Below are 25,217 nucleotides of genomic sequence, written 5' to 3' on the forward strand. Positions count from 1 at the left end.
TTTGGGTGCCTAATTGTAATACTCATATGTGCATAAGGCAGCATTGCAGGGTTGAGCTTACAATCCTCCTCACATGCCCAGTCTGAGCACTTGCAACCTTATTTTAAAAACTACGTTATCAAAGCCAGAGTTGCAAATACGTCTGGCAACATTTGAAACAGACTGTTGCGTGTGAAACTCAAAAACTTACCTGAGAGATGTAAGTCCACGGACAACTTTTTTTTTTTTTTTTTTGAAGCACCAAATAGAAAAATGTAAAAAAAAGCTATTTTTAGAATACATTACAGAATACTGGCATGTTATAAAAATGTTATTAACCCATAGAAATTTAAACTAGTGGTAAGTTATGTTCAAGGCATCTTTGTTATAAATAGCTTTTTAACTTTCATCCTACATTCACACTAGTTTAACCATGTAAACAAGTCTGTGAAAGCTCAGATTAAGGTCACTTTAAGATCTGTGTGCTGAATACTTTAGAAAAAATATCATGTTACATGGAAAATTCAATAAAGTAAGACAGATCCATCTGCTGCCCAAACAGTTTGATAGATGCTATGGGGTAAATTATTATCAAGATAAAGCCTAAAAGAGGTTTTAAAAAATTAGTTTAAAGATAAGTAACATGCAATGCATTAACATTCGTGTTTATCATTTGAAAATGTACATAAATGCTGAAAAAAATGCAAGCCACTATTCCTAGTGCTATCCTATTTTAAAAGGGAAAATCTTTGGAAACAGTATTATTTGAAGTTTAAAAACATCCTCCATCTTTTTTTCCCCACGCTTAATCTTTCAATATGCTAGTGCATACTTTCTTCACAAGGAAAATGTATAAAATTAATCTTACAATATAAACACTATAAACAACTCCCTTGAGACATCTTCTGGACACAGAACCTCTGTAAAGACTTAAGTATAACAATTCTAGGATAATTATGTAAAAATATGTACATTCGTTCCAATATCCTAGACCCAAGAAGAAACCCAAGTAAGCTCTACAAAAGTTGTGTCAGTCTTGTCCAGTTAAGATTATGTCCAGCTTTGCCTCTCTTGCTGTATTTCAACACAATCAACAAAAGTTTTACTTGCTTTTGTGTAGGAAGTTCCCAAACTTTTGCATAAAACCTCTCAGCTTATTTTCATTAGGCTGCAATGGATGGTAAGCAGTTGAGTTGTAGCCGACCATGTGATTACTCCTGCTGTAATTATTCCCTAAGGTCTTGCTTTTGATATCTGAGAGATGTGAACTGCTGTTGGGTGCATTTCCTGCAGGTTGGCTAGGATTTTCCATCTTACAGAATGGCTCAAAGCGACTATAAACACGCCTTTCACTCAAACGCGGTCTTAGCTCCTCTTGGCGTTTTGAGCTTGCCAGCTGCGGTGTCACCGAACTCGCTCTTTGAAGAGCAGAAACAGGGGCACTTTCAGGAGTAGTATTTGTGGTGATTTCCTTTACGTCTTGATACTGAATCTGTTCTGTATTAAATCTTGGGGTAGATGCATCTCCTGCAGTTTCTATGAACTTACTTTCAAGGGGGCACAAGAGAGGACATTTTTTACTGTTTTCATCGGATGGAGGTTTTTGAGGTTTTGGTGACTTCGGAGACTTTGGAGACTTTTTTGGGCTCCCAGTGACATCTTCTTTACTTCTGTTCAAGCTACCTTGAGAATTTGATGATGTGTTTCTCTTTCTCCTTGGGGAAGAATCTGTCTTATTCTCAGAAATCTTTGGTTTTTGATTCTCTTCTTCAGAAACCAACGTATCAGAACTACTACACATTCTGTAAAAGGCAGTACCTTTGTTTTTTGACAAGCTTTCCTTCTTGTCTGGTGTGAGATTAAGAAGTGACCGCAATTTCTGGGACCCTTTCTTTAGAAAACTTGGGGAATTCTTACTTTCTTTCTTTGATGTGCAATCCTTACAAGACTCCTCTTTGCTAGCTTCAGTGAGAGCAGCCATAGAGATTGCCTTGCTAGCGGTCGGGCTCTTCAGCTCCCCTTTGAGGTTCTTTTCCTCCTGTGGCAAGTGGTTGGTCACACTGTGCAAACTTTTAGAGCTCTTCAGCGTGTCTTCTGGAAGTTTTGGACTAACTGGTTGCTTAAGTCTATGCCTAGTCAGTGTGCTGTAAACGTAACTGGATGCATGTTTGTTGGCACCAGGGTCTAATATGGACTTCGAATTAAACATAGGAAAACTTCTCCTTTTTAGCATATTTTCATTTTGAAGGTTCTTCAGATTTTCTGCATGTTTGTCTGCACACAGTGTTGTGTACAAGTAGAGAGATGAGTCGCCTGTTGCATTTGAATTTACACTAGGTTTCGTGTTGTCTGCAATATGAATTCTGTGGTTTTTTGGTGCATCTGATTTAAGTGGGATGTTTGTGCTAAGCTCTTCTAAAATATTATCTGTTCCATTTTCCACACTCGGAGCATGATTAGATGTCCCTTTAGGTGTTGCGCTTCCTTCTGACCCAATTATAGTTGAATTTGAAGAACTTGCACAACTGCTTACTTCCTGCTGTTCAGGTAAAGTTGGCTGAAACACCAGTGATGATCGTAAGCGAGAATGAGAATACAGCGCATGAGCTTTAATATTTTCAGCTGTGTCATAGCTATCATATCTGTCACCCAAGGCCGACCCATTAGACTCTACTGGATAGTCTGACTGATCATTCAAATATGACTTAATTCGCCAGTTACGTAGGAATGATTTTGTTGTGTGTTCAAGGGTCGGCATCCTTTGCTGCAGATGGCGGATATGATTATCTGTCCCATTAAAAGACCTCCGTACAATTGAATTTCTTTCTGCAAGATTTACCTTTGGTCGTGAAAACTGATCTGCAAAACTTTGCTGGGGTGTATTGTAGTTATTTGCATATCCTCCTCGTAATGAAGACACAATACTAAGGCTATCAGATGGCATTTTCCAAGTATTTGATGGATTGTTGGCTCTATTAATAGCTCTGTTGAGCAATAGGTAAGGTGTCCTTTCTGGCTTCTCCCCAGCATAACTATGTCTCTTCCAGTGCTCATTTTTTTCACTAGGCTGATACTGCTGGATTGGATTTTGCATATTAAAACCTGGATGAAATGGTTGTTTATTATAGGCTTGATTTCTCAACCCATATTTATCTATTTCATTTACTGCATATCTTCCACGAGTTTTCCAACAAACAGGATCTATCTTGTGAACCTTGTCTTGCCTACCAAAAAGGTTTCTTTGGCTAGAAACTGAAGCCAAGGAAGACACCGAGTGTTGGTATGTATCATTATCCCAGAGTGTCCTTCGACTGTTGACCCGCACTAATTCTGGGGCAAATGAACTAGGAACAGAAGAACGGGCATACAGCGTCCTGAACTCTTCATCAAAGGATTCAACCAGCTGTCCTGTGATAACTTGAACCATACTGAGGTTGGTTTTTTCAAATGACCACATAAAGCTGAAAGAAGAACAAATGACCATTAGAAACAGTTCTTTTGAACTAACGTATTACACTGGTCCTTCCTGATAAGAAAGCTTTCACACAAACCTGGGTTTTGTACAAATACTTTCTAAATAAAGAAAGAAAGAAAGAAATTGTAGGCATGATGCATGTAATTTGGATCGGGAAGTTCTAATCTAATACCAGTTGAATTCAGCTGGAGACTTTCCACTGTTTTCAGTGGGAGCAGGAATTAGTCTATAACTACTTAATTGCCCTTATAAAAAGTGGATATTGCAAAAAAGTATTCAGAAATGTAGAACAGTGGAGTAAAAACACCTAACGGCGCAAAATTACCTCTACAAAGACTAAGCCAGGATTGACTAGAGCCACTGAGTCAGAGAATGTTAATGTGTGGTTATGTTGTGAAACAAATACATTTTCAAATAATACGCAGAACTGCTTCAACAGTTCTGAATGAACTTCACTCTAAACACATTTTCAAAAAAATGCACCTCAGAATTGTTAAAATGTTTACGTTTTTTACTATGCTCATCAGATTGGATATGAACTTTTAATTGAAATGATGATATTCTGATGAAGGAAACTTTCCTTTTTTCTATTGTACTTAGAAAGGCTGAACACATGCTCAAAGCTAAGTAGCCATAGCTACTTTACAGGTACAAAATGGGATAAAATACATTAACGTGTACATTAAGGATGTTTCAACAAGCCTAATAGCATGGTGTCAAAAGCATGCAATTTGTAGATTACAACAAGAAAAAAAAACTGTTTTGCAATCCTATTTTAATGAAAAACAAGTGAAAAAAATAAATCAAATCAATGAATTTACTTGCATTTGTCTTCTGGATGTTAAAAAACAGGCCTATTGTATTCACGCAAATAGCTTGCTGATTTAATTTTGTTTGGTTTGTTAGTTTTGTATTTTTCAGGAAATAATAGTGTGCTGAGATTAAATTAAATCACGATGCATACATTTTTTTCTATTTATTTTCAAAATTAAGAATAACATATTTTGTAATATTTGAAAAAAAACTTACACTTTAAATTGAGTTCAGAGAGCAAGAATTCAGAAAGACTCATCTTTCCTGTTATAAGTCACTGGATTCTTTTACAAAGCAAGCTTAATTTTTACAGAAATTGATGACTCCAGTCCCTGTGGTTCTAGGTCTTCAAGCAGTGTTATTTTTCAAAATGAAATGAGAAAAACTATCACATTCTCACAGACTCCAACACTGTGTGTAGATGTCAAAGCAGGCAGACTCTCCCTGGACTCTCTTACACCGATTCATTTATGAACTTGTCACTTACCTCACCACCATTTATATACATCAGTCTGAATTTGGGGCTGGCTGAGTCTCAGAGGAAATAAAAAGCCAGATTTTAGAAAGCTTACTGTGGTGGAAATCTATGAAAGTCAGTGGCTGTGGATCTGGCACCCAGGCACTATGTTGGCAGAAACTAATTCAGTAGGCCAAAGGAGAGATGTGTAGCATGAAAAGAAGGAAAATATTTAATAATGTGTGAGATAAAACTGTCCCTGCTTTAACTTGTTTTTTTCCAGCTCTGCAAAGCTGTAAGTTCTTCCAGCCTATGCTTTGCATACATACACTGGAAATGAAATGGAAAGTAGAATAAAGAAACTTAGACAAATATGCAGAGAGACTATGTCAACTTGAGCAATTCTGAACTTGTCCATGATACACTACAGAGTTCCATAGAATAGGTCTATAATGTTCACTTTAGAAGATCATTGTGAGGAGGAACTCTTCAAGAGAGCTTATGAAGTAATTTTGGCAGCTTTTTCTGGAGTGAATGTTAAACAAGAATAATTCAGACATTATAAGACAAATCAGGATTTTTCTCTCTTTTTAGCAAGCCTTTAGCTGTAGCAAAAGCTGTATCCTTTATTTCTTATTTGTGAAAAACCAACAGAGGATCTCAAAATTTGTCTCTGTGTTAGTCTAGATAGCCTAGATTATATACTATTATAACTTGTTAAATCACAGAAAAGATAATAAAATTTGCCCATGGAGTTTCCTGGAAGAATTTTTAGAAACAGGAAAAAAAAAAATGCAGTAGGAGAGGTACTGAGATGACAGGTTTTCTACAGACACCTCAGTCATTGATCTTACCTGTAAGAACCATATATGACTTTCTTACAGTCAACAAGAATAAATTTTTGTTCCATTTTTCCATGGAATTTTGCTCCTGTTTTAGAATAGTAATCTTGTCCTTTTACTGTCCGCACCCTCATGTTCTGAAAAAGACAATTGAAATACTTTAATTGGTGTACTATATTCCATATTTAGCATCTGGGGGCTTAAAAGTCAGAGGTACAGCAGGAAAAGAGTTATATTATTGCATATTAATAACGTCTGCAGGGATGTAAACTGTGATCAAACTTGTCCCCTAGGGACCCAAAAAGGCAAGTTACTGCTTTGTCTTGAAGACTGATGAGATTCCCTAGGCCACAAAAAAATGAAATTCTGCTTTTCCATAGACACCACTCCCAGAAATGAGGTTCTGGCACAGGAAGTCTTCAACAAGAGAAACAGGTTTTGTACTGTAAAGAAATAATTCTTTTCATCATCTGATGTACAACATTTAGAAGATTTCCAAGCACCTCGGCTAATCAGAGACAACACCTAAAGAGCCAGGCTCACTTCTCTTTTAATGGAATAAGGCTGCTATATCTACAAACACAGATACCCCGCTCTGAGATGATCCGTTGAGTCCAGCTGGCACCAGAATCGCTTGCAGTTTTACCACCGGTAAGATTTCTCAATCAGCTTTGCACCACGGGATCAATCATCGCATTTCTAAATTCAGCGGTGCTATCACAACATGCATAGGTAACTCTCTGCAGCAGCTTAATTTGAATTCTATTAAGCAGCTTTATGGTTTACTCATGCAAACTCAGGAAATTGCACTTGGGGAAATTTTCCATGTTGGATGTCAAAAATGTGGTCAATTTTTCTCCCAGACTGTGGAAGGAAGAAATTGATTTAGCTAAGCCAGTGTCTTTTTTTTTCTCTCCTTCTACTGTCGCTTTTTTTTTTAAGCTCGTAGAAATAAAATAATTCAAAAGAAGTGTTACAACACCTTGTGGACTGTACTAATAATGATTTTCAAAAAGTTCTTACCTGGACGTAGGGGAAAAAATCAAAAAGCATTTATCAGAAATTGTTACAGAAAAGTGCTTATTTTTAGTAAAAATAAAATTTATATTCAACGCAAACCAACCTACAGCATCTACCTCATGTGGCTGTGAGATACAAAATGCTTCACAAGACATAAAAATAGCTTGGAATATAGCCGTGAATGATCACAATATTTACTGTACTTTCTAGCCTTGCAATATTTGTTCCAGCAATGCCAATTTGTGGTAATTTACAAGTATCCCAGTGGGAGTGAAATCCATAGTTTAGCATTGGCAGTAAGAAAACAGAATCTATATGATAAGTAAATAGACTTCATATACAGAAATAGTGGCATATAAGACTTGTTAATACAAAAGAATGTCTTGCTTCATGGGACTGCTACAAGGACAGTCGAAAATCACAGCAGACGTTCTACGTAAAGGCCAGGTACAGACGGATTGGGGCTGTTCATGAAACAAAGTGAATAAGATTGGGTACAGGGTGATTAGAATAGAATAGAATAGAATAGAATAGAATAGAATAGAATAGAATAGAATAGAATATTTCAGTTAGAAGGGACTGACAACGATCATCTGGTCAAACTGCCTGATCAATTCAGGGCTGACCAAAAGCTAAAGCACGTTGTTAAGGGCATTGTCCAAATGCCTCTTAAACACTGACAAGCTTGGGGCACGGACCACCTCACTAGGAAGCCTGTTCCAGTGTTTGACCATCCTCTGGTTACAGAAATGCTTCCTGATGTCCAATTTAAACCTCCCCTGGTGCAGCTTTGAACCATTCCCACACATGTTATCACTGGATACCAGGCAGAAGAGCTCTCCACGTTCCCTCCTCAGGAAGCTGTAGAGGTATTTAAACTTACAGAAGTATTTAAGACTCCAGTCTATAAAGTACAACTTGAGTTTGCAATACAGTTACATAAACCTTTACTGTCTATGGGAGCACTTACACATTTACCTAAAACATACAAAGCTGTATGAGATAGAGGTTGTAGGATTTTTAATGATACAGTGTCTACTACAATCCAATGAACTTTATCTTTCCAAACAGAAATCTCAAAAAAAGGAGAAAATCTCCATGAAATTAAAGCATATTTCCAAATAACACATGCTTTCTTAATCACTATATATTTCATTGTTGGTATCTTAAAACTTTTATCAAAAGAAAAATCAAATCAAAGAAGCAAGAGTTACACTTAAAAGCTGCTGAGCTGGCAAATTATGGTTTCACTCAAGATATCCAAGTTCTTAAAGTTTTATTTATTAGGTGAGTTTTTACTTAGCATTTTTGTCAAGCTCTGTTTGAACAAAAATGCAACTCAATTAAAATGTCCAAAGACAGCATTTAAAAATTACTTTTGTTTGTGACCTAAATGTTTCGTAAATGTTCTAGAAACATAAACGTTATCAGCTAATTTGGCATATCAAATTGATTAAATAAAAGAAGTATTATCTAGAAGTACTGAAAAATTTTAAATGGTAAAAATTTTAAAAATGAAAGTACAGGTGGATGCTTATGTCTATTTTCAGAAACAGCTAAAAAAGAATCAATAACAGTAACAACCCAATTTGCATTACTGAACGGGAGGTTAACGTAATTTTGCATCTCTAACTTCTAATCACTTTTGACAATCTAGCATTGTGTCTTTCAAGTTTTCTGCACTCTGATTAGAAGTTTTCTTATCAATGGAAGTAAATTTTCCTGCTTTCTGAGGTTTTTGTTGAACTTTGAACAAGCGAATCCCACTGAAGAAAATTATAATTTCTCCAGCAGCTACTCAAGCTTTAAGCAAAAGTAATTTAATAAAAACCTGTTATTTGAAAATTAAATAGTGTGGAAAAAGTAATTCCTGAAAAAGAAAGAAAGAAAAAATGTGAATTTACCCCTTCTAAAGTTTATCAGAATAGCAAACCCTTATTTACTATAAAATAAAATTTTGTGAATTAGTAATGAAATTTGCATTTACTTCAATGACTGTTTTACCCATTTATATATACCATTATATTTGTATGTCAGCTTTATATTTAACTATATTAAATTAGATTTATATCATTGTAATTTGAAAAAGGTAACTTGAGAGGCAGCTTATACATTTTCAAATGTAACAAGTAATGCTGGCCTAAAGACATGCCAGTTGAACACATCAAATCTTACTGAGATAAGGCCTGATCAGTATTGGACAGGATATCACTTGGGGATCTGGAATGCTGGAGGCACAAGCAAGGTTAATGGCTTGCAAAATTACCATAGTATATAAAAAAAACCTTTGCCTTAGGTACTCATAAGTTGAAATACAACTTCAAGGAGGCATATCTAAAGAAAAGGAATAAAATTTACATCAAATTGCTGTTTTTTTTAATAAATCGTAGTCACTGCTTCCTCTGTTCTGCTTTTTCTTTTCCTTCTCTTCAGTATTATTCCTCCTGCAGCTTTTCTACCCTGCTTCCTTAATTCTGCCAACTCTTTCCCTGTCTCGGTAGGTCTTCCGCTCAAAGATGGAACATGGCAGCATTACAAAGGCATGGGCCAGGCATCCCGCTCACCTTTCTCACATAACACTTGCTTTTCCTCCACAGTTCATCTGGCATTTTTCACCTACTTCAAGCCCTCTAATTAGGTTCCAGGGATGCATACTTTGAGTAATCACCCAAAATACGGACAATATTTGAAGATATATTCTATATATATATATTTAACAGTGCATTCCTCTTAGGATTAGAAGCAGTAAATATATATGTACTGAATTGCAAGCCCCATTTGGTCTGAAATGCTGGGCTTCACCTTCCTACTTGGCTTCACCCTCAGGCTACAGGACTCCCCTGCTAACAGCGCTAACAGTAGCGTGTCACTGATCGCTGGAGAAGCGTTATGCATCACTGTGGGTAAAGCAATAATTCCTTTATGAATCCGGAGAGGAAAATCATGGGCAAACCATAAACCACACACCGTGAAGGAACCCTGCTAGCCCAACAGGACATGCAAAAGTACGTAAGATTGCTAATGGATGCATATGGAAGAATAGTTTAACCAAGGACATGATGTTTTAGGGGATTTTTGAAGCCAGACAGAGGGTCTTCTCCCTCTTCCAAGACCAGGCTGTAGGACACTCAGGGACGTTTGAAACATCCAGTGGCTTCAGCTTAAGGGTGGTTATGAGGGCTATCCAGTTAAATGACATCCAACTGATGAACAGGAAACAAGCTCTAACTACCCTTTATATGTATGACTGCACCACTGTCTTCCCAGAGAGAGACACATAAGCGTGATTTAAAATTTGTAATTCAACATTACACATTCATTTCATCAGTAAAACTCCTCCAATGCGATAGATGAGTACAGTGAATATAGCGGTCTCAAACATTTCCCTTCAGCTCTTTTTATTTGTTGAGTCCGGTTTTATCAGTGTTCAATTACTCACCCTGCACTCCCCGTCAAGAACAGGCACAAAGAAGAAAACGGATGCCTACCTAATACTTAGTCTAACAGCTTTAAAGAAAAAAAAGAAGTCACCTTTCTCATATTGTTCATCATTACTAATGTTATTTATTATCCTAGGTCTTTCTTCTTACCAAGAGATAACAGTTGCTGTACAAATACTAACTAGTTTTCAAGTTTGCTTCTATTCTGACTTTGAATCCAATCCAAGGACCACTGAAGACAAAATATCAATGACTTCACTGGAGTCTGGGATCCCTTAGCACAGAAGTTTGCTCGCAGGTATGACACCAAGCTGTACATGCCTATTTAAGAACCAAATTTGACTTATACTTGGAAGCACTGGAAAACTTTTGGTGATTATGAGAACACTGATGAGAAATAACAGACTGCAATCAGGTCTCAAGAGCAGCTCCCACTATGCATTTAAGCCTGCATATCTGCGAGTAGACTTCAAAAGAGAAAAGTAAAATCAATTAATTAGTGGTTCTATTTTCTCACTCCTGCAATTCACTAAAAATACTAAAAGGAGTATCAGGGCAAAAACAGTTCCTGCCAAATTGCTTTCAATATCCCCCTGCAGCAAGATGATTCTTTGTTATTGCCAGAGAAGTAAAAATAGGTTTCTACAGAGCACGGAACTTCTGCCACATTCCTCACCTCATATCAAATAAAACACAAAGATCTACCATCAGCTGAGGACCTTAGTTGATTTCTTGGGCATTAAAACATAGCCTAGATCGGTTCTTTGTTTCTAATTCAAAAATAAATTACTGCATCGAGCATTCTGGTGGTACTGGGGATTGCTGTCTTGGTGCTGCATTTTGCACTGCAAATCGATTGCATAGTTTGCTGCAGCACCTGTCAGTAGCAGGGGGAAAAAAAAAAGGCATCTCTCAACAAATTTAGCTATTAGTTTTCAAAAAATCACCTGAAAAAAGTCTGAATCTGTAACAACTCTTCATCTTTCTATGCAAAGGAATTGATGACTGAACAACTCAGACCCGTGACAAAGTTAATCAAAAGCAGCTTAGGTAGAGAGGAGGAAAAAAAGCAGCACATTACTTACTGAGGAAAAATGTAGGACAGTCAGGAAACAGATGAATGAAACGGGGGAAAGAGAAATGGGGAAGTATACAAAAAGAACTGTTTATTGAGGTTGAGTTCCACTGGTGATATTAAGGGGAACATTCAGTAAAAACCAAACCACAAGAAATGCTGTAAGAAAGATTGAAAAAGCTCCTAGTAAACCCCTGATGTCATATTCTCCTATACGGAATTCACAAAATAATCACAGAATACTGAGGCTATCCATTTTTTCAGTTATATCTTTCACTAAAGAGGCAAACATGCCCTGATACGCAGTCAGACTACAGATGAGGAAAACTGTCTGCACGGACATTTAATGTAGATTTATGAATAAAATCCTCTTTTTTCCACGCAGAAGACTACTGAATTGTAAATCTGAATTAAAGAATACAGTTTCGCTCATCACTGTATCTCATTTTTTACTGATTCAAAGGAAGAGAAAAAGAGCCAGAGAAGGTGTTCAGTCAGAAAAGCTTTACAGAAACACCTCACCATGAGCATGTGGCACGAGGAGCACCTGCCATAGCCATATTCCTCCAAGACCGAACCAAATCATGCCGGAGAATTACAAAACCAGTGCTGCTGGTGCTACACGCTGAGGAAAAGAAATGTACATCTTTGTCCTTTTCCTGCTTTCACTGTACAGAAGTGGAGGGGCAAAAGCCGAGAGCACAAGTTAAAGGTTGTTTGTTTTTTGTGAACCTTGAGGCAATGGGAAAAAAAGAAAGGGAGAAAACTTCTCCAAAGTTCTTTCATAGTCACCAGCAGCTTCTCTTCATTCTCAAGAAAGGCACAGGAGAATTACTGTGGGAGTAGCAAGCTTCTACTCCCAGAGCAACAGTCACTGGGAGTAGCACTTGGATGACAAGACCATTAATTTGAAGAGATTTATTACAAGCTAAACTGGAAACCCAGCACACAACTCTCCTTGGCTTATATTTTTCATTTTCTGATAAACCTTGAAGTATTCTAAGTAAACCTTGCAGAGTAAAGATGTATTTTATTTCTCCCATCATTAAAAAACTGAAACATATAATACATAATGTCACTGAAGAGGCCAAGTCTGAACTTCTCCAACCCACACTAATCCATACAAAATCCACTCTAATGTATATGCATTAATTCTTTCAGCCACAGTATAAATGCCTCTAGGTCTATAAAACCACATTGAAAAAACAACTTCGAACCCACCCAAAAGAAGTAAAGCTTTCAAAACAGTTGTAGTAACACATTGCACAGAATTAATTTGAAAATGCGTACTATGGCATTTTTTGAGATATCACTTGAAATGCATGCTCCTAATTTCTTTCATTTTGGGAAGACAAAATTCATGCCATAAAAAGACATACACCATTTTTGGCAACCTCTATGGTATAGTTAACCCAAGTAATCAGCAAAGGGTGGTGTCTCAAGCTCCAGAGTATGAAAATATTGCCAAATACTGAGTTCATGAAGGCAATCGTGACCGGTGTTTACAGACCCACAACACATTTTTAATGTTTTCTATCCAAAAGTTCCCATAGATCTGTGTATTAGGCCACCAGAGGGCAATCCCACACACTCATACACAAGAAACAAGTATGGAAAGTGGTGTGGGAATAATTTTAAGGACCTAAGTCAACACTCCAGAGCAACAGCTGGTATAAAATACAGGTTTGCTCCAAAATTCTAACGAAAAGCTTTCTTTATCCTCACGCTTCTATCTGATTTTTGGACTGGGTTCTTAAAATGCATGCTGCTAAGAAGAGCTTTCATAATATTTTTGCCAGGAGCAGACATAGCCTAACTAGTTACAGAAATAAAGAATCACAAATGGAACTATACAGCAGTTCAGCAGCAGTTCAGCAGCAGCAGTGCTCAGAGCTTTGCAAAGAAAGTCTGCCAATGTCCTTGAAACTTTTTCAGTGTTATCTACACAGTAAAACTACAAGTATTTATGAAGCATTTACGTCAGGTCAGTGCAGCTCATGGTTTGTATTCTTCTAATCCCTGTTAAACGTTAGTGTGGTATAGGACATCTTATGAAAAATGTAAACGTTAGTCTTGTTATCTTTCCTAGAGGATAAAATTGCATATTTCACGTATAAAAGTAATACTCTTAAGACATGATGCAGACACACATGATGTCGTGGTTTAGGCCAATGATAATACAGATTTCAGGAAAACAGCAATAAAAGAGAATCTTGGGCCTTTTAAAGTATTTTAATAGATACTAACTTTAAAGAAAGATCATAAAATGAAGTATACAATTTATTAATTCACATAAGCTTTATGACTCTATTTGCAGGTTACTTCAAGAGAAATGAAAAAGAAGCTAAGGTTTTTCAAATGATGAATCAAATGATGATCTTAAAGATCATCTAGTTCCACGCCCCCTGCCATGGGCAGGGACACCTCCCACCAGACCAGGAATAGTCCCTTTTCAGTAGGTGTGGAGGAATGAGTAGTGAATGTTCATGCACAGGAACACAGGCAGCCTTACCCTGAGCCTCTGAACTTGACAGCCTTGTTTCTCCGTCATTTTCAGAAAGTGACTGAAGTTTGACTCATCAAGCAGGAGATATACTGCAATCCCTCTAGCAGATGCCTCCACAATTTCTCTAAAGATATCCACATCTGTAAACATATCCATAACAATGGCAATGACCTGAATAAAACAGAAAAGACACAAATTATTGTATTGTATAAACAAATATATAAAACTCTTCACTGAAGCTTGCACTGGGCCGCTAACACACTGCTATTTTTTCCACATCAAAAAGTTCTAATATTTTCCATGTGGTACCACTTAACATGGAAGGCTTTTCAAGAACACTGGATCTTCTTTTTGAGAAATCAGGTGATTGCTTGTGTGACATTTGTCACAAGTACCAAAGCCTGTCAAAAGTTGTGATGTGGGTGTGTGTAGCGATTGCTTATGTGAGGAAAAGGAAATCCAGTGGAAGAGAAGGGAAACAGCAATATGAATACAGTGGGAAAAAATAAACCATCAAAATATAACTGCAGTGTGCATAAAAAAAAAAATCAGATAACGTTTTTGTACAAGGGGCTTGTTCATATTTCATCATATTCTCTAAAGCTAATGGCTCAAGAGCTTGAAGTAGTCAATATGCAAGACGTTGAAGATCTGCACGAGTTGAGGACTTCAGGATCTGTACTGATTCAGCACTCTTGCTGGGATGAAACTTCCACAGCTTGTGGGAACTTGGTTCAAGAGGATTAGAGTGCTGAACACCAGCTACTGATGCTCTTCAACCTACGGGGATAAAGTAAGTATTTCCGATTGGGAAAAGCAGTGTCCCACTAATGGTATTTTTGAGATTATTTACTATTGACATCTCATTAGCAATTTGGGAAGAACTAGCACTGAAGCGTTAGGGGAAATAATAGAGGAAGAACAGGCATCTGTGTAACTTTTAAAGATAATATTCTTATCCACTAGAGTCCACATGGAAAGTTCCAATGAGATGTCTCAGGTGCAAATTCAAATTAAATAAAGCATTTCACAGGTACCAGAGCAGGCTTGATAATGAGCATGCTTTACCATTTTCACTAATCTTTAAACTATCTGTACCTCAACTTTAATGGGGTAATTTTTAAGTCACAATAACTCATCTTATTCCAGAACTGAAACATTTCCTTCACGCACAACATCTGGGAAGTGCTGTTGCACCTGCCCAGGTAAACACTGTGTCTCCTGTCAGTCATCTTTGAATCCTATCTGCTTAGAACTGAAAGACTCACTTATGCCAAACATGTACCTAAACCACGAGAAACATTGAGAGCTGACCTACAAAAAATAAAAGTAAAATAACAATGTCATTAGGAAAGGTAAAAAACCAGCTCCTGAAGTAGTAAAAATGAAAGGACTCGGCCTTACCATGATGTGTCACCCAGCAATAAAGACACTCTTTACAAATCCACCAGTCAGACAGGAACTTGAATAGCATGAAATAATTCAATTCTTTCAAAAATCTTAGGTAATATGCCCATGCACTACCTCATTCATTTTATTGGCTTCTTGAAAATAAAACCTAAATGTGATTTTTAACAGTACAAAGTATATTTCTTTATCTAAATTTGAAAGGAAAGACTGAAAACCATAAAAGTTTATCTTAACTCTAAGGACCTGATTGCTTTCAGACGGCGCCTTCTGCTTGGTCTTGTTTCTGAGATACACAACGTTAACTGAACGTGGCAACCCTATTTGTTCATCTGTCTTGTTTCACTTATGTCTGAGCAAAAATCTGCCAAGACAGATCAAGTGTGTAAGGTAAAAGCCCAAAGAAGAAAGCCCGTTCTCAAGCAGCTCTGTGTCATTGCCTGTGTCCCCTTCCCTCTGAACTCCCTAATTCCTTCTTAACCTTTCCTTTTCTTCAGATCTTTTAGAAATAGGTGCTCATTACATTCAAGGATCTATTTAAATGTAAGAGTGAAATCCTGAATGGATTCATTACTGTACACTGACATGAATACATGAAATATTCAAAATCAACAGTACAGCCTTCAAAAATCATTCTACCACTTTCCTATGGCAGATATCTAACATGCTCATTTGTTTGCAGTGTCTGTGGTTGCAAAGACTAATATACTGGAAACATACAGAGAAGAAAAAAACAAGAATGAGTAATAAAAACTAAAACGCAACGCTGACTAGAATGGCCACGTCTATCCTTATGAAGAGGGAAGGAATAAACACATAAGCAAGCAAGCCAGGAAGTTGTTGGCGTGGCAGGGATGCATGGGCACCACTACGCAGATATTTTGTAACTCAGGAATGAACAGGGAAACCCTCTTTTGTCTTCACTAGCAGAATTGTTCTCAAACCATTTAGCTTATTAATTTTGGAGTTATTTCTGCAAAGCATCAAAGCAGTCTTGCAAGAAAAAGTAGGTTTCACTTCCAGAGCTGGAACAGGGATTACATTTTGAAACCTTAAGCTTGTGCTAGCTGCAAAATCCTCACCAGATTTAAGGACATGTATGCAAATCCACAGTCATGATCTGACAACCAACTGGACATCCATTTTCGCATTCCCTGGAAACCAAAGATGACTCTTGTTTTATGCCCTCATTAGCCTGCCCATTCACTCTTAGCAACACTCAATTAATCTAGTCAACACAAACATAATTAGGCTCAATTGCTGGAGGAAGAAGAGTGCCATATTTGAACAATGGCAACCCTATTTGTTCATCTGTCTTGTTTCACTTATGTCTGAGCAAAAATCTACACAATATACACTGATAAGTAAAAAGTCCTTTACAGAGATAAGGTAATTTCTGTATAGTGATGTCTATTAATCAGACTTTGTTTGAACAGAATGGTTTGATCATAAACTATAGATTTTGATGCAGAAAGAGTGGATTCCATAAACATCATAGAATATTCTGGCTTTAAATGTACTAAACTTCCTTTTTTTTTGGGGGGGGGGGGGGGGGGGGGGCAGGGCAAGCTGTGGGGTGTTACATTTCCTTATACATTTGCCTACTTTGCAGCAGAAGGGAGTACTGAGCTTAGGGAAAGAAAAAGCCAGTATGGTTTTCATGATTTTGATTAATTAAGGAGACCAAGACTAGGCAGTTACTTCAAAAGAGGTATTCTTTAATGTGTATCTATCTTTAATTAAAGATGTAATAACAACTGCAGGATTAGTTACTTACTGCATCATTTTGGAAGAAAATATTTCACTCCCGTGTTTTTGCATTGGTTTTTGCAATTGCAGAGCTAATTTCCATCTTGATACTTCTAAGAAGCCGCCACATAACAGCGAAATCCAGCAAGGAAGAAGAAACTACTAGACTCAAAATTGCAGAAAGTAGGTCAAAAAGTTGCCTATTCCACAAATTCTGTTTCTTTGTGCGTAACAACGCTATCCTCCTATGTCAAGAAAATCCTCCAAGGCAGAACACTCCAGTGTCATACAATAGGCTTCCTTATAAACTGCCATTTTCCTTCCAAAGCATATTTGTTTTCCAAAATGCAGAGGTCTTCTCAGAAGCAAGCACCAATGCTTTTATAAGAAGTACAAAGGGCATCCAACCAGGCAGGGGAAACCAGATGGGTGCAGCAGTTTTCAGCTGAAAGCACCAGAATTCTGGGAGAACTTTCCAAACCTTGAGAAACTGATTATGACCCTGATCAAAAATGACCCTCAGCTGGGAATAATGAAACGTTTTACACTTCCGGGGAAGATAAAATAGTTGACAGAGCAGAAGCACTGATATTATGCACAGCGAGAGTGAACTACCACCACCTGATTCAGTGACAGAAGAACACATTTCAGTGATCAGCTGAAGTGGAGCCAGTGCAGAAAACAATTGTTACGCTAGTTTTCTTCACCCCAAATTAAATTCAAATAATCTTAGATTGTTGCTACTAATATTTTCATCTTATCTGACAAATCTTTTTTTAAAGTGGTGAATGCTTTTTAAGGTTCAAATTCGGTTTTCATGGCATCCATAGAGCAGAAGAAAATCTGCTGAAGTCAATAAGCACAGAATTACTCCTAATAAAGCTGATAGTTTCACCAACTTAAATGAAGGCACCAATAGAGCCATATTCTGTTATTCTTACTAGTATCTTGACACCAAGAATATGGCTTGCAATAGAAGAGTAAAGCTTCACGCATTATTCTAACATTTTAGAAACATTTAAGTATAGGCAGAAAAGTATAATTTTGTTGAATAGCACTATTTTTATGCAAATATTTTAAAACACACTTTTTTCCGGTAAGCTGATGTATTTTATTTAAATTGCACAATATCGAGCAAAGTAGCATTTAAAAACTCATTATCTCTAAAGTAGCAGATCATTTTAATACAAAGATCTTTTGATTCTTTAAAAGTTTTTAATAATCTCCAAGTTCAGGAAATGACTCACTCCACCTCAAAATACTAGTGACAAGATTCATGAAAGACAGACACATGTATTATTTTGAAGGTTAAAAAAAACAGCTATAGATGAAATTTCCTGCAAAATTATGCAGATTCTTGCAAAACAGGAGTTTAAGTACACAGTGACATGACACCACACTGGATATTATATGACTGTAAATGGAGGACGATGCTCAGTTCTGTTGATCTCTCCTGTTATAGGGCCAGGCGTTGTTCCGAGGAGTCGCAAGTTTGGGCCCATTCACATGTGTTCTATTTGCTTAAATAGTTCTTACCTTCAGAAACTCATTCCATTCAAAGGCTTCTATCAAAAGTAGTTGCACAGGCCAATACCAACAGCGCAAATACATCTATCACTAAATTTCTCCCGACCAAGTCCAGGGGAGGGGCACGGAGATGGCCAGGGCTGGAGTGCTTTCCCTGTGAAGAGCACATGAAGGAGCTTGGCTTGTTTAGTCTAGAGCAAAGGTGGCTTCAGGGAATCTTAAAGCAGTCTTCACAGGGAAGGTCTCGAGGAGATGAAGCCAGGTTCTTCACAGTGGTGGCAGGATAAGAGACAGTGGTCAAACTGAAACAAGAGCAGTTCTGGCTGGATATAGGGAAGACTCCTTATTCCTACAAGGACAGCCCAGCAGTAGAGCAGGCTGCCCAGAGAGGTTGTCCAGTCTCCATCCTTGGAGGTTTTTAAGACCCAACTGGGCAAAGCCCTGAGCAACCTGGTCAGATCCTATCGCTAGCCCTCCTGTAAGCAAGACGTTGGACTGGAGACCTCCTGAGGTCCCTTCCACCTGACTGAGTCTGCAATTCAGTGATTCAGAGATCTCCACTCCCATCATTGTCAAAATCCAAGCAAATTGTGCCACGTTTGGTAGTAATTATAAAATTTGCTGTGAGAAAACAGAGACTATAAAAGACTATTAAAAGACTATTAAAGACAGAGACAATAAAAGACTATTAAAGAAAACAGAGACTATACATAAATTTATATAAATTTATAAATAAAGAATACTGAGAAGTAAAGGAGTTTTTCTGCTTTACTTCTCCCATTTTTGGTAAGAATTTTGGTAAGAAAAATCAATGGGTTTTAATCTTCATAGCTCAGTTTTAGCACATTAAAATCAATCCTTTTAATGGGTGTGTACTGAAATTAAGGCACAGATGTAATGGAAGGCCTTTACTACTAGTGCTCTGTAAGTCTACTTTGTGAACAACTGACAGTTTTATTATCCCAGTATCTTCATTCCTTTCACAAGCACTAATTATAATTCTTTAAGGGATATCTTGCAGAGTGTGTCATTTAACACCTCCTTTACTATAAACGGTAAAAAAGAGGAATCCTCTAATGCAACTGCTTCCTTAGGTCAGGCTTTACTAAAAAGACACCTACCATTATATCAATAACCTAGTAGGGAATAATGCTAAAGACCTACCCTACGCTGCAAGAGTATCGATTCCTTGTAACCTACGTGAGGCTTCCTTTGGGCATGCTGTGACAAAAATCCATATTGCTGTGCAGTGCTTTTGAACGCCTCCACCCTTCCAAACCCCAAGACCAAAGAACTACTTTTCGGGTAGGAATGTTCACTCTTATTTTCGTTGACCTTTTTCCCTGGTACTACAGTCGAATTCTTTTTCACAGATCTCTTTTTTGGAGAGAACCTCCTTGTGGCGCAGGCTCAGTGCTGTCTGAATCTGGCCCTTCTCAGAGAGCAGGCAGGTCGTGATGGTCGCAACAGTGCAGAAAGAAGATGTGGTACTGCATACCTTGCTGTTAGCAACAGGAGGCAGGCAGCAAATTGACTGGGTGGGTTTCAGGCACCATAAAAGAAAGACAGACAAATTTTGCGATCAATGCAGATAGCCTTCCCACTAATAAGCTATATAATACATCCCACAAATTATTGCGTTTGTTTTTTTTTTAATTATGTTATGCTGTTGTTTATGGTTGATCCAGCCTATGCTTGCTGCAATTCGTGTTAGCAGCATCCTAATAAATCATCTGATACCCGCACTTTATGGCACTGTTGCTAACACCAGGGTGCTTCTAAGATGATACTTCATTAATTTTGTATTAATTTTCAAAATTAAACACAGCTCTGAAATGCTTTGCACAACACATCCTTCCATTGCAAAACATACTTTGAAACTACCTGAGTATCTCAGGTCACCTTCAGGTTGGCTGAATTGCTGAGTTCTCTCATAGCAACTGTAGCACATAAAAAGCCTTGAGATTAAGAGTCAAAGAGCAGTATAATGGGGGGAGTCCTCCTCTATAAACAGAGTCTAGATAGAATAATACAAATAGTAATCAAACATCTGAGTAGGATCCATTCTCCTACAATTACTGTAGCAATGTAATGGAACAAATACCCAGATGATTTACATTTTTGCAACTTCCATTAAGTTAATGTCACTACTTGTAGTATATTATCACCAAAATTGGCTCCCTGAGATCATATTTAATTTATTTAACTTGGCTCTGCATTGAGAGAGCAATAGAACATAACCATGCAATGTACTTCAAAATGTTCTTCCATTATTGCATTCTTTAAAAGCAATTTAATTATCTACAGGGTGAAGTCTAGCACTCCACTAACAAGCAGATACACTGCCTGGGATGAAGCTCTCCTAACCCTCACTGTCCTCTTTTTCCTGCTCCAGAAGAACACTTTCACCATCAATTCTGAGGATACACAAAGCGGACCGCTCAGAACTGAATACAGCTTCTGTTCTGATCACCAAGCTTCAGTTTATCATGTCACATACCACCAACACAACATAAGCATTTTAAGGTGAAAACTAAGTTTAAATGGAATAAAAATTAACTTCAACATGTACATTATCAGTAGTCAATAACCTCAACAACTTCTCTCTGGAACAGGGTGTCAGACATACTCAACATCAATGAAAATTCCTAAGAAAAGAGTCACTGTCCAGAAAACAAAAGGTAAACTAAAATTCTGGAAATCTCCTGCAAAACTATACGGAAAACCAATGCAAGCCATTCTCAGAAAATTACGAATGCAGGGAAGCACATAAAGTGCTACATAAATAGTTCAACTGTGTTTAACTGTATAGTCCACATGGTGAAGCTTTATCTGTTCTGTCCAAGACATGTAAGAAAGAAGTGCAGTAGGGGAACTTTCCAGCCATCTGTAATGGGGAAAAACGTTCTGATTCTGGCAGCAAAGAATGATACGGCAGCAAACCCAGCAGCTCTGAAAAAGGATGTGATTTAACTTTGAAATACACTGGGAAAATCCATTTTTTGCAATGTACCATCTCCTTATAACTACCTGACAATTCTGCCCTTTGCTCAATTTGGCAACTTTTGTGCAGCTTACCACGTCTCTAAAAAAAGCAGATCAGAAGATCAGGTTTAGCTCTTCTACAAATGAAACTAAAACCAACACAAAAGAAAATTTCTCTGAAGCACAGATAAGATTGTTTTCTTTGAAAAGTGAACGCACAGTAGTCTTCTGCATTACCTTTCAGAAAGCTATTGCAGGCCGAGCTAGCAAGTCATACAAGTACCATCTTAAAACGACTCCTTCAGCACTACCTCCTCAAATTCACGCAACGGGGAATTTTACAGGTATCTTGCAAAACCTATGGGAGTGAGCTACATTAATTCTATAAATGCGATGTGTATCTATGGGTTTGGTAGTTGTTATTCTGGCTGAAGGATTAGTAAGAACTCAGCTCGAGCTGACCGAATTACAGGAGACACCACCTCGCTGCGGCCGGCAGCAGAGGCAATAATTCCTCTGAAGCTTTACCTCCGCTCATGCAGAATCGAGTTTTGGCAAGTCAGGGAGACAAGAGGAGGGCAGGGGATATTCTGGGGATTCTTTGTGGGGACTTTCCAAGAAGCTTTTATAAACCTAACCCTTGGAAGAAAGGAACTGCAAAGAAACAGCTGCTGCCCAGCGACTGGCACAGCAGAGACAAGAAAAGCTTTACTTAAATCTGCAAAGCACTGTCATGCATGAATAAAGCAACAAGCATTCACAACGTTCACTTTTAACACTTCCCCTTCTGTTTGCAATGCTCCCATCAATAACTAAACCACTTTTGTATTTAACAAGCAAGCGGTGTTCTGTCACCGCGAACAGAAGCGGGGAGAGGTCCTAGAGAGAAGCACGTAAGGCGGCACAGAAAACCCTTGGCATGATGGAGGGAACATGTTTGGGGGCTTACTCTGCCCTTTCATCTCTTGCCATTGATGTTGCTGCTCTGTTCTCAGTGCCATGTGTGCTGCAGCTGGTTGGGTAGCAGGATTTTAATATTTGTATTTAGCTCTTCAGAATGTTCTTATTCAGTCGTTATTTTGGGAAGCTGCCAAGCTTTTCCTGAGGAAAGCAAACAGAAAGGAAATGCCAGGATTTTCTGACAGCCTACGACTAAGCTATACCAGAATGGAAATTCATGGCAAAAATAAAAGGTACTTCTCTAGCCGCCGGCTTTCTCTATGATGAATTTCAAAGACTTGCTCCTTCAGAAATAATTTTTATTTAAGACTATTAACAGCTTTAATATGTGGGTTCTCACCGGATCCCTTAATATTTAGGGAATGTTCAGGCTATTTGAATTAATATTATAATGTTATACTTTTTATTTTAAATTTGTTTGTAAGTAGAAATACTTGTTTATTCATGTGTGCATTACTTAGCGACTGCCCAAAAACAAACAATTTGCAACCATGTGATAAGCCTTAATTATTTTTTTTTAAAGTGCCAATAGTAATTAGAACTAAACTCCTAATAAATTTTACTTTTTGATCTGCTGTGCAGGATTGAAAGCCTCATCCGACAACCTCAGAGACCAGTCTCAGTTTTGAGACCTCTGCCAAATAATTGGAATACTACTAAGAGCAGTAGATGCTCCTGACTAGCTTCTACCTGGCCAAGGGAAGTCTGAGTTGACTACCATGCAGTTAAGAACTTTTTCAGTACTTGAAACTATGAATGGCTGCCATGCCTTGCCATACACAACTAGGAACATGGAAAAAGAGCCATCTTAAACTCGGAGGTGGGGGGTGGGGAGAAATGCAAAGGGACAAAAACATTTTAAAAAAATGTACTAAAATTGTCCATTCGAATAGCTCTTGTTTACAGACATTCTTCATGCCAAGGTAAACTAGACTGGATGCCAACACTTCTGAGGGCTCTTTCTGACATTTCCTTCAAGAAATCTTAAAATAATTTGGTGCTTATGAGAGTCAAAGTAAATATCTGAGACTTCAGCTACCCTGGATAACAATTCTTGAAAAGATTGGGGGATTTTGCCACCTTTAAGAGTACACTTTGGTGGGGTTTCTCAGAATGGAATGAAGTTCTGAGTCGGTCTGCCTTCCCACTGCTCCACTCAGTTTCCTCAAGAATCCTGTATATACACGCTGTCAACACCGAACCCCACTTCCTGAGCATATACATATTTAAAAACGCTAGACAATGTATAGAAAACCACAACATTAATGAACACTTACAGGCTGTAGACTTTAAACTATAAAAACAAGCACCATTTCTTTAAAGTAGACAACTTTGCTGGCATTTGTTAATTAGACACTTGGAAACAATGAAAGATTCTCTTAGTCAAAGACAGATTTATAGGAAGAAGAGATGATTCAGACCCACTTTTCTAGACTGGGAAGAATAATTTTACTTTTAAGTTTGCATATGCAAGAGCTGTGCACTGTTTTTCATCTTTGAGACCTTAAGAGTAAACATATTTCTGAAATTAAATGGGAAGAGCTGAATACATAATATTCATATTTTATAAATAAAAAACATATTTACAATGTCCTAAACAGGGTTCAATGCTGCTGCTAGTATATATGTAATTCAGATTAAAAATTTCCAATAAAATGCAACTACATTGTTCAATTGTATAATACTGCCTGAAATCCCTTGTTGTTACTTACTGGAATGAATATGAACTACAGGTACATTAAGCATATAAGAAAAGAATAAAAAAATATAGGCAGGGGCTTAATACAGAGCTGGAAACAGTGCTTACATAGTAGATCCTGGAAAATAATGGAGGTAGATGAAAATAAGTGATTCAAAAGCATGAAACGCTTATTTTTGAAGTGCAGGGAGAGTTCGGTGGATCCAAGTCAGCTCACAAACCTGATGTGTTTCAGAGTTGCGTATGACTCAGAAAGCCACTTTCAAATGCCTATATGCAGTATGTTAACCACAGTCCACAAGGATGTCCTGATGATGGCCTATCAAACATTTTTAGTATGTGGAAAAATAAAAACACAGAGTTGTGGAGGACTTGTAAGCCATGCACCGGTAAGTCCAGGAGCCTTATTCCAGGGGGACCTTGCAGCAAGCAACAGAACTTCATTAGCAGATTTATTATTCTCTAACACAAAAGACATTGCAACCAAGAGAAAACAAATCTATTTTGGATGTCAGTGCCCAATTAAAAAAAAAGATTTAATTGACGAATTTCAAATTAGTGGAAACCTACAGAGCAGTCAGCATGACCTGATTATACTTAATACTGAGAAACAAGTCCTAATTATACCATTAGTTGTTGGAGTTTACACCTCTATAGACACTTAAAATTTGTTCTTCCAAAAGGGAAATTTCATAATCCTGAGGAACACTGCTAGTGAAAGTGTCTCAGAAACGTAGAAGAAAAAGAGGAATAAAAAATCAGAAGTCCTTGCAGAAGACATTGTTAAATGTTGTTGTGGTTTAACCTGGCAGGCAGCTGAACACCACACAGCCCTTCGTTCACCGCCACCCCAGCAGTGGGATGGGGGAGAGAATTGGGGAAAAAAGGTAAAACTCATGGGTTGACATAAAGACAGTTTAATAGGACAGAACGGGAAGGGAAAATAATAATAATAATAATAATAATAATAATAATAATAATAATAATAATAATAATAATAATAATAATATTCAGAACAAGTGATGCATAATGCAATTGCTCGCCACCCGCTGACCGATGCCCGGCCAGTCCCTGAGCACCAGCCGCCACCCTCCAGCCAGCTCCCTCCAGTTTTACTGTTCAGCATGCCATCATATGGTATGGGATATCCCTTTGGCCAGTTGGGGCCAGCTGTCCTGGCTGTGTCCCCTCCAGCTTCTTGTGCGCCCCCAGCCTCCTTGCTGGCAGGGCAGTGTGAGAAGCTGAAAAGTCCTTAATTTAGTGTTAGCTCTGCTCAGCAACAA

General features: G+C 37.8%; 1 protein-coding gene across 1 annotated transcript in view; it reads right to left on the reverse strand.

The window, feature by feature from the left end:
• Window positions 1-1,081: 1,081 nt before the first annotated feature.
• Window positions 1,082-25,217, reverse strand: part of FAM83B (family with sequence similarity 83 member B) — a gene marked incomplete at both ends in the record, with an annotated part of 44,893 nt that continues 20,757 nt past the window's right edge. Inside the window, 3 exons of the mRNA XM_082480827.1 lie at window positions 1,082-3,440; window positions 5,579-5,703; window positions 13,614-13,778. Of these exons, the coding sequence (XP_082336953.1) occupies window positions 1,082-3,440; window positions 5,579-5,703; window positions 13,614-13,778 (2,649 nt within the window). The remainder of the gene's footprint in view (window positions 3,441-5,578; window positions 5,704-13,613; window positions 13,779-25,217) is intronic.

The sequence above is a fragment of the Vanellus vanellus genome (genome assembly GCF_965231255.1).
Source record: "Vanellus vanellus genome assembly, chromosome: 3".
Classification (NCBI taxonomy): Eukaryota; Metazoa; Chordata; class Aves; order Charadriiformes; family Charadriidae; genus Vanellus; species Vanellus vanellus.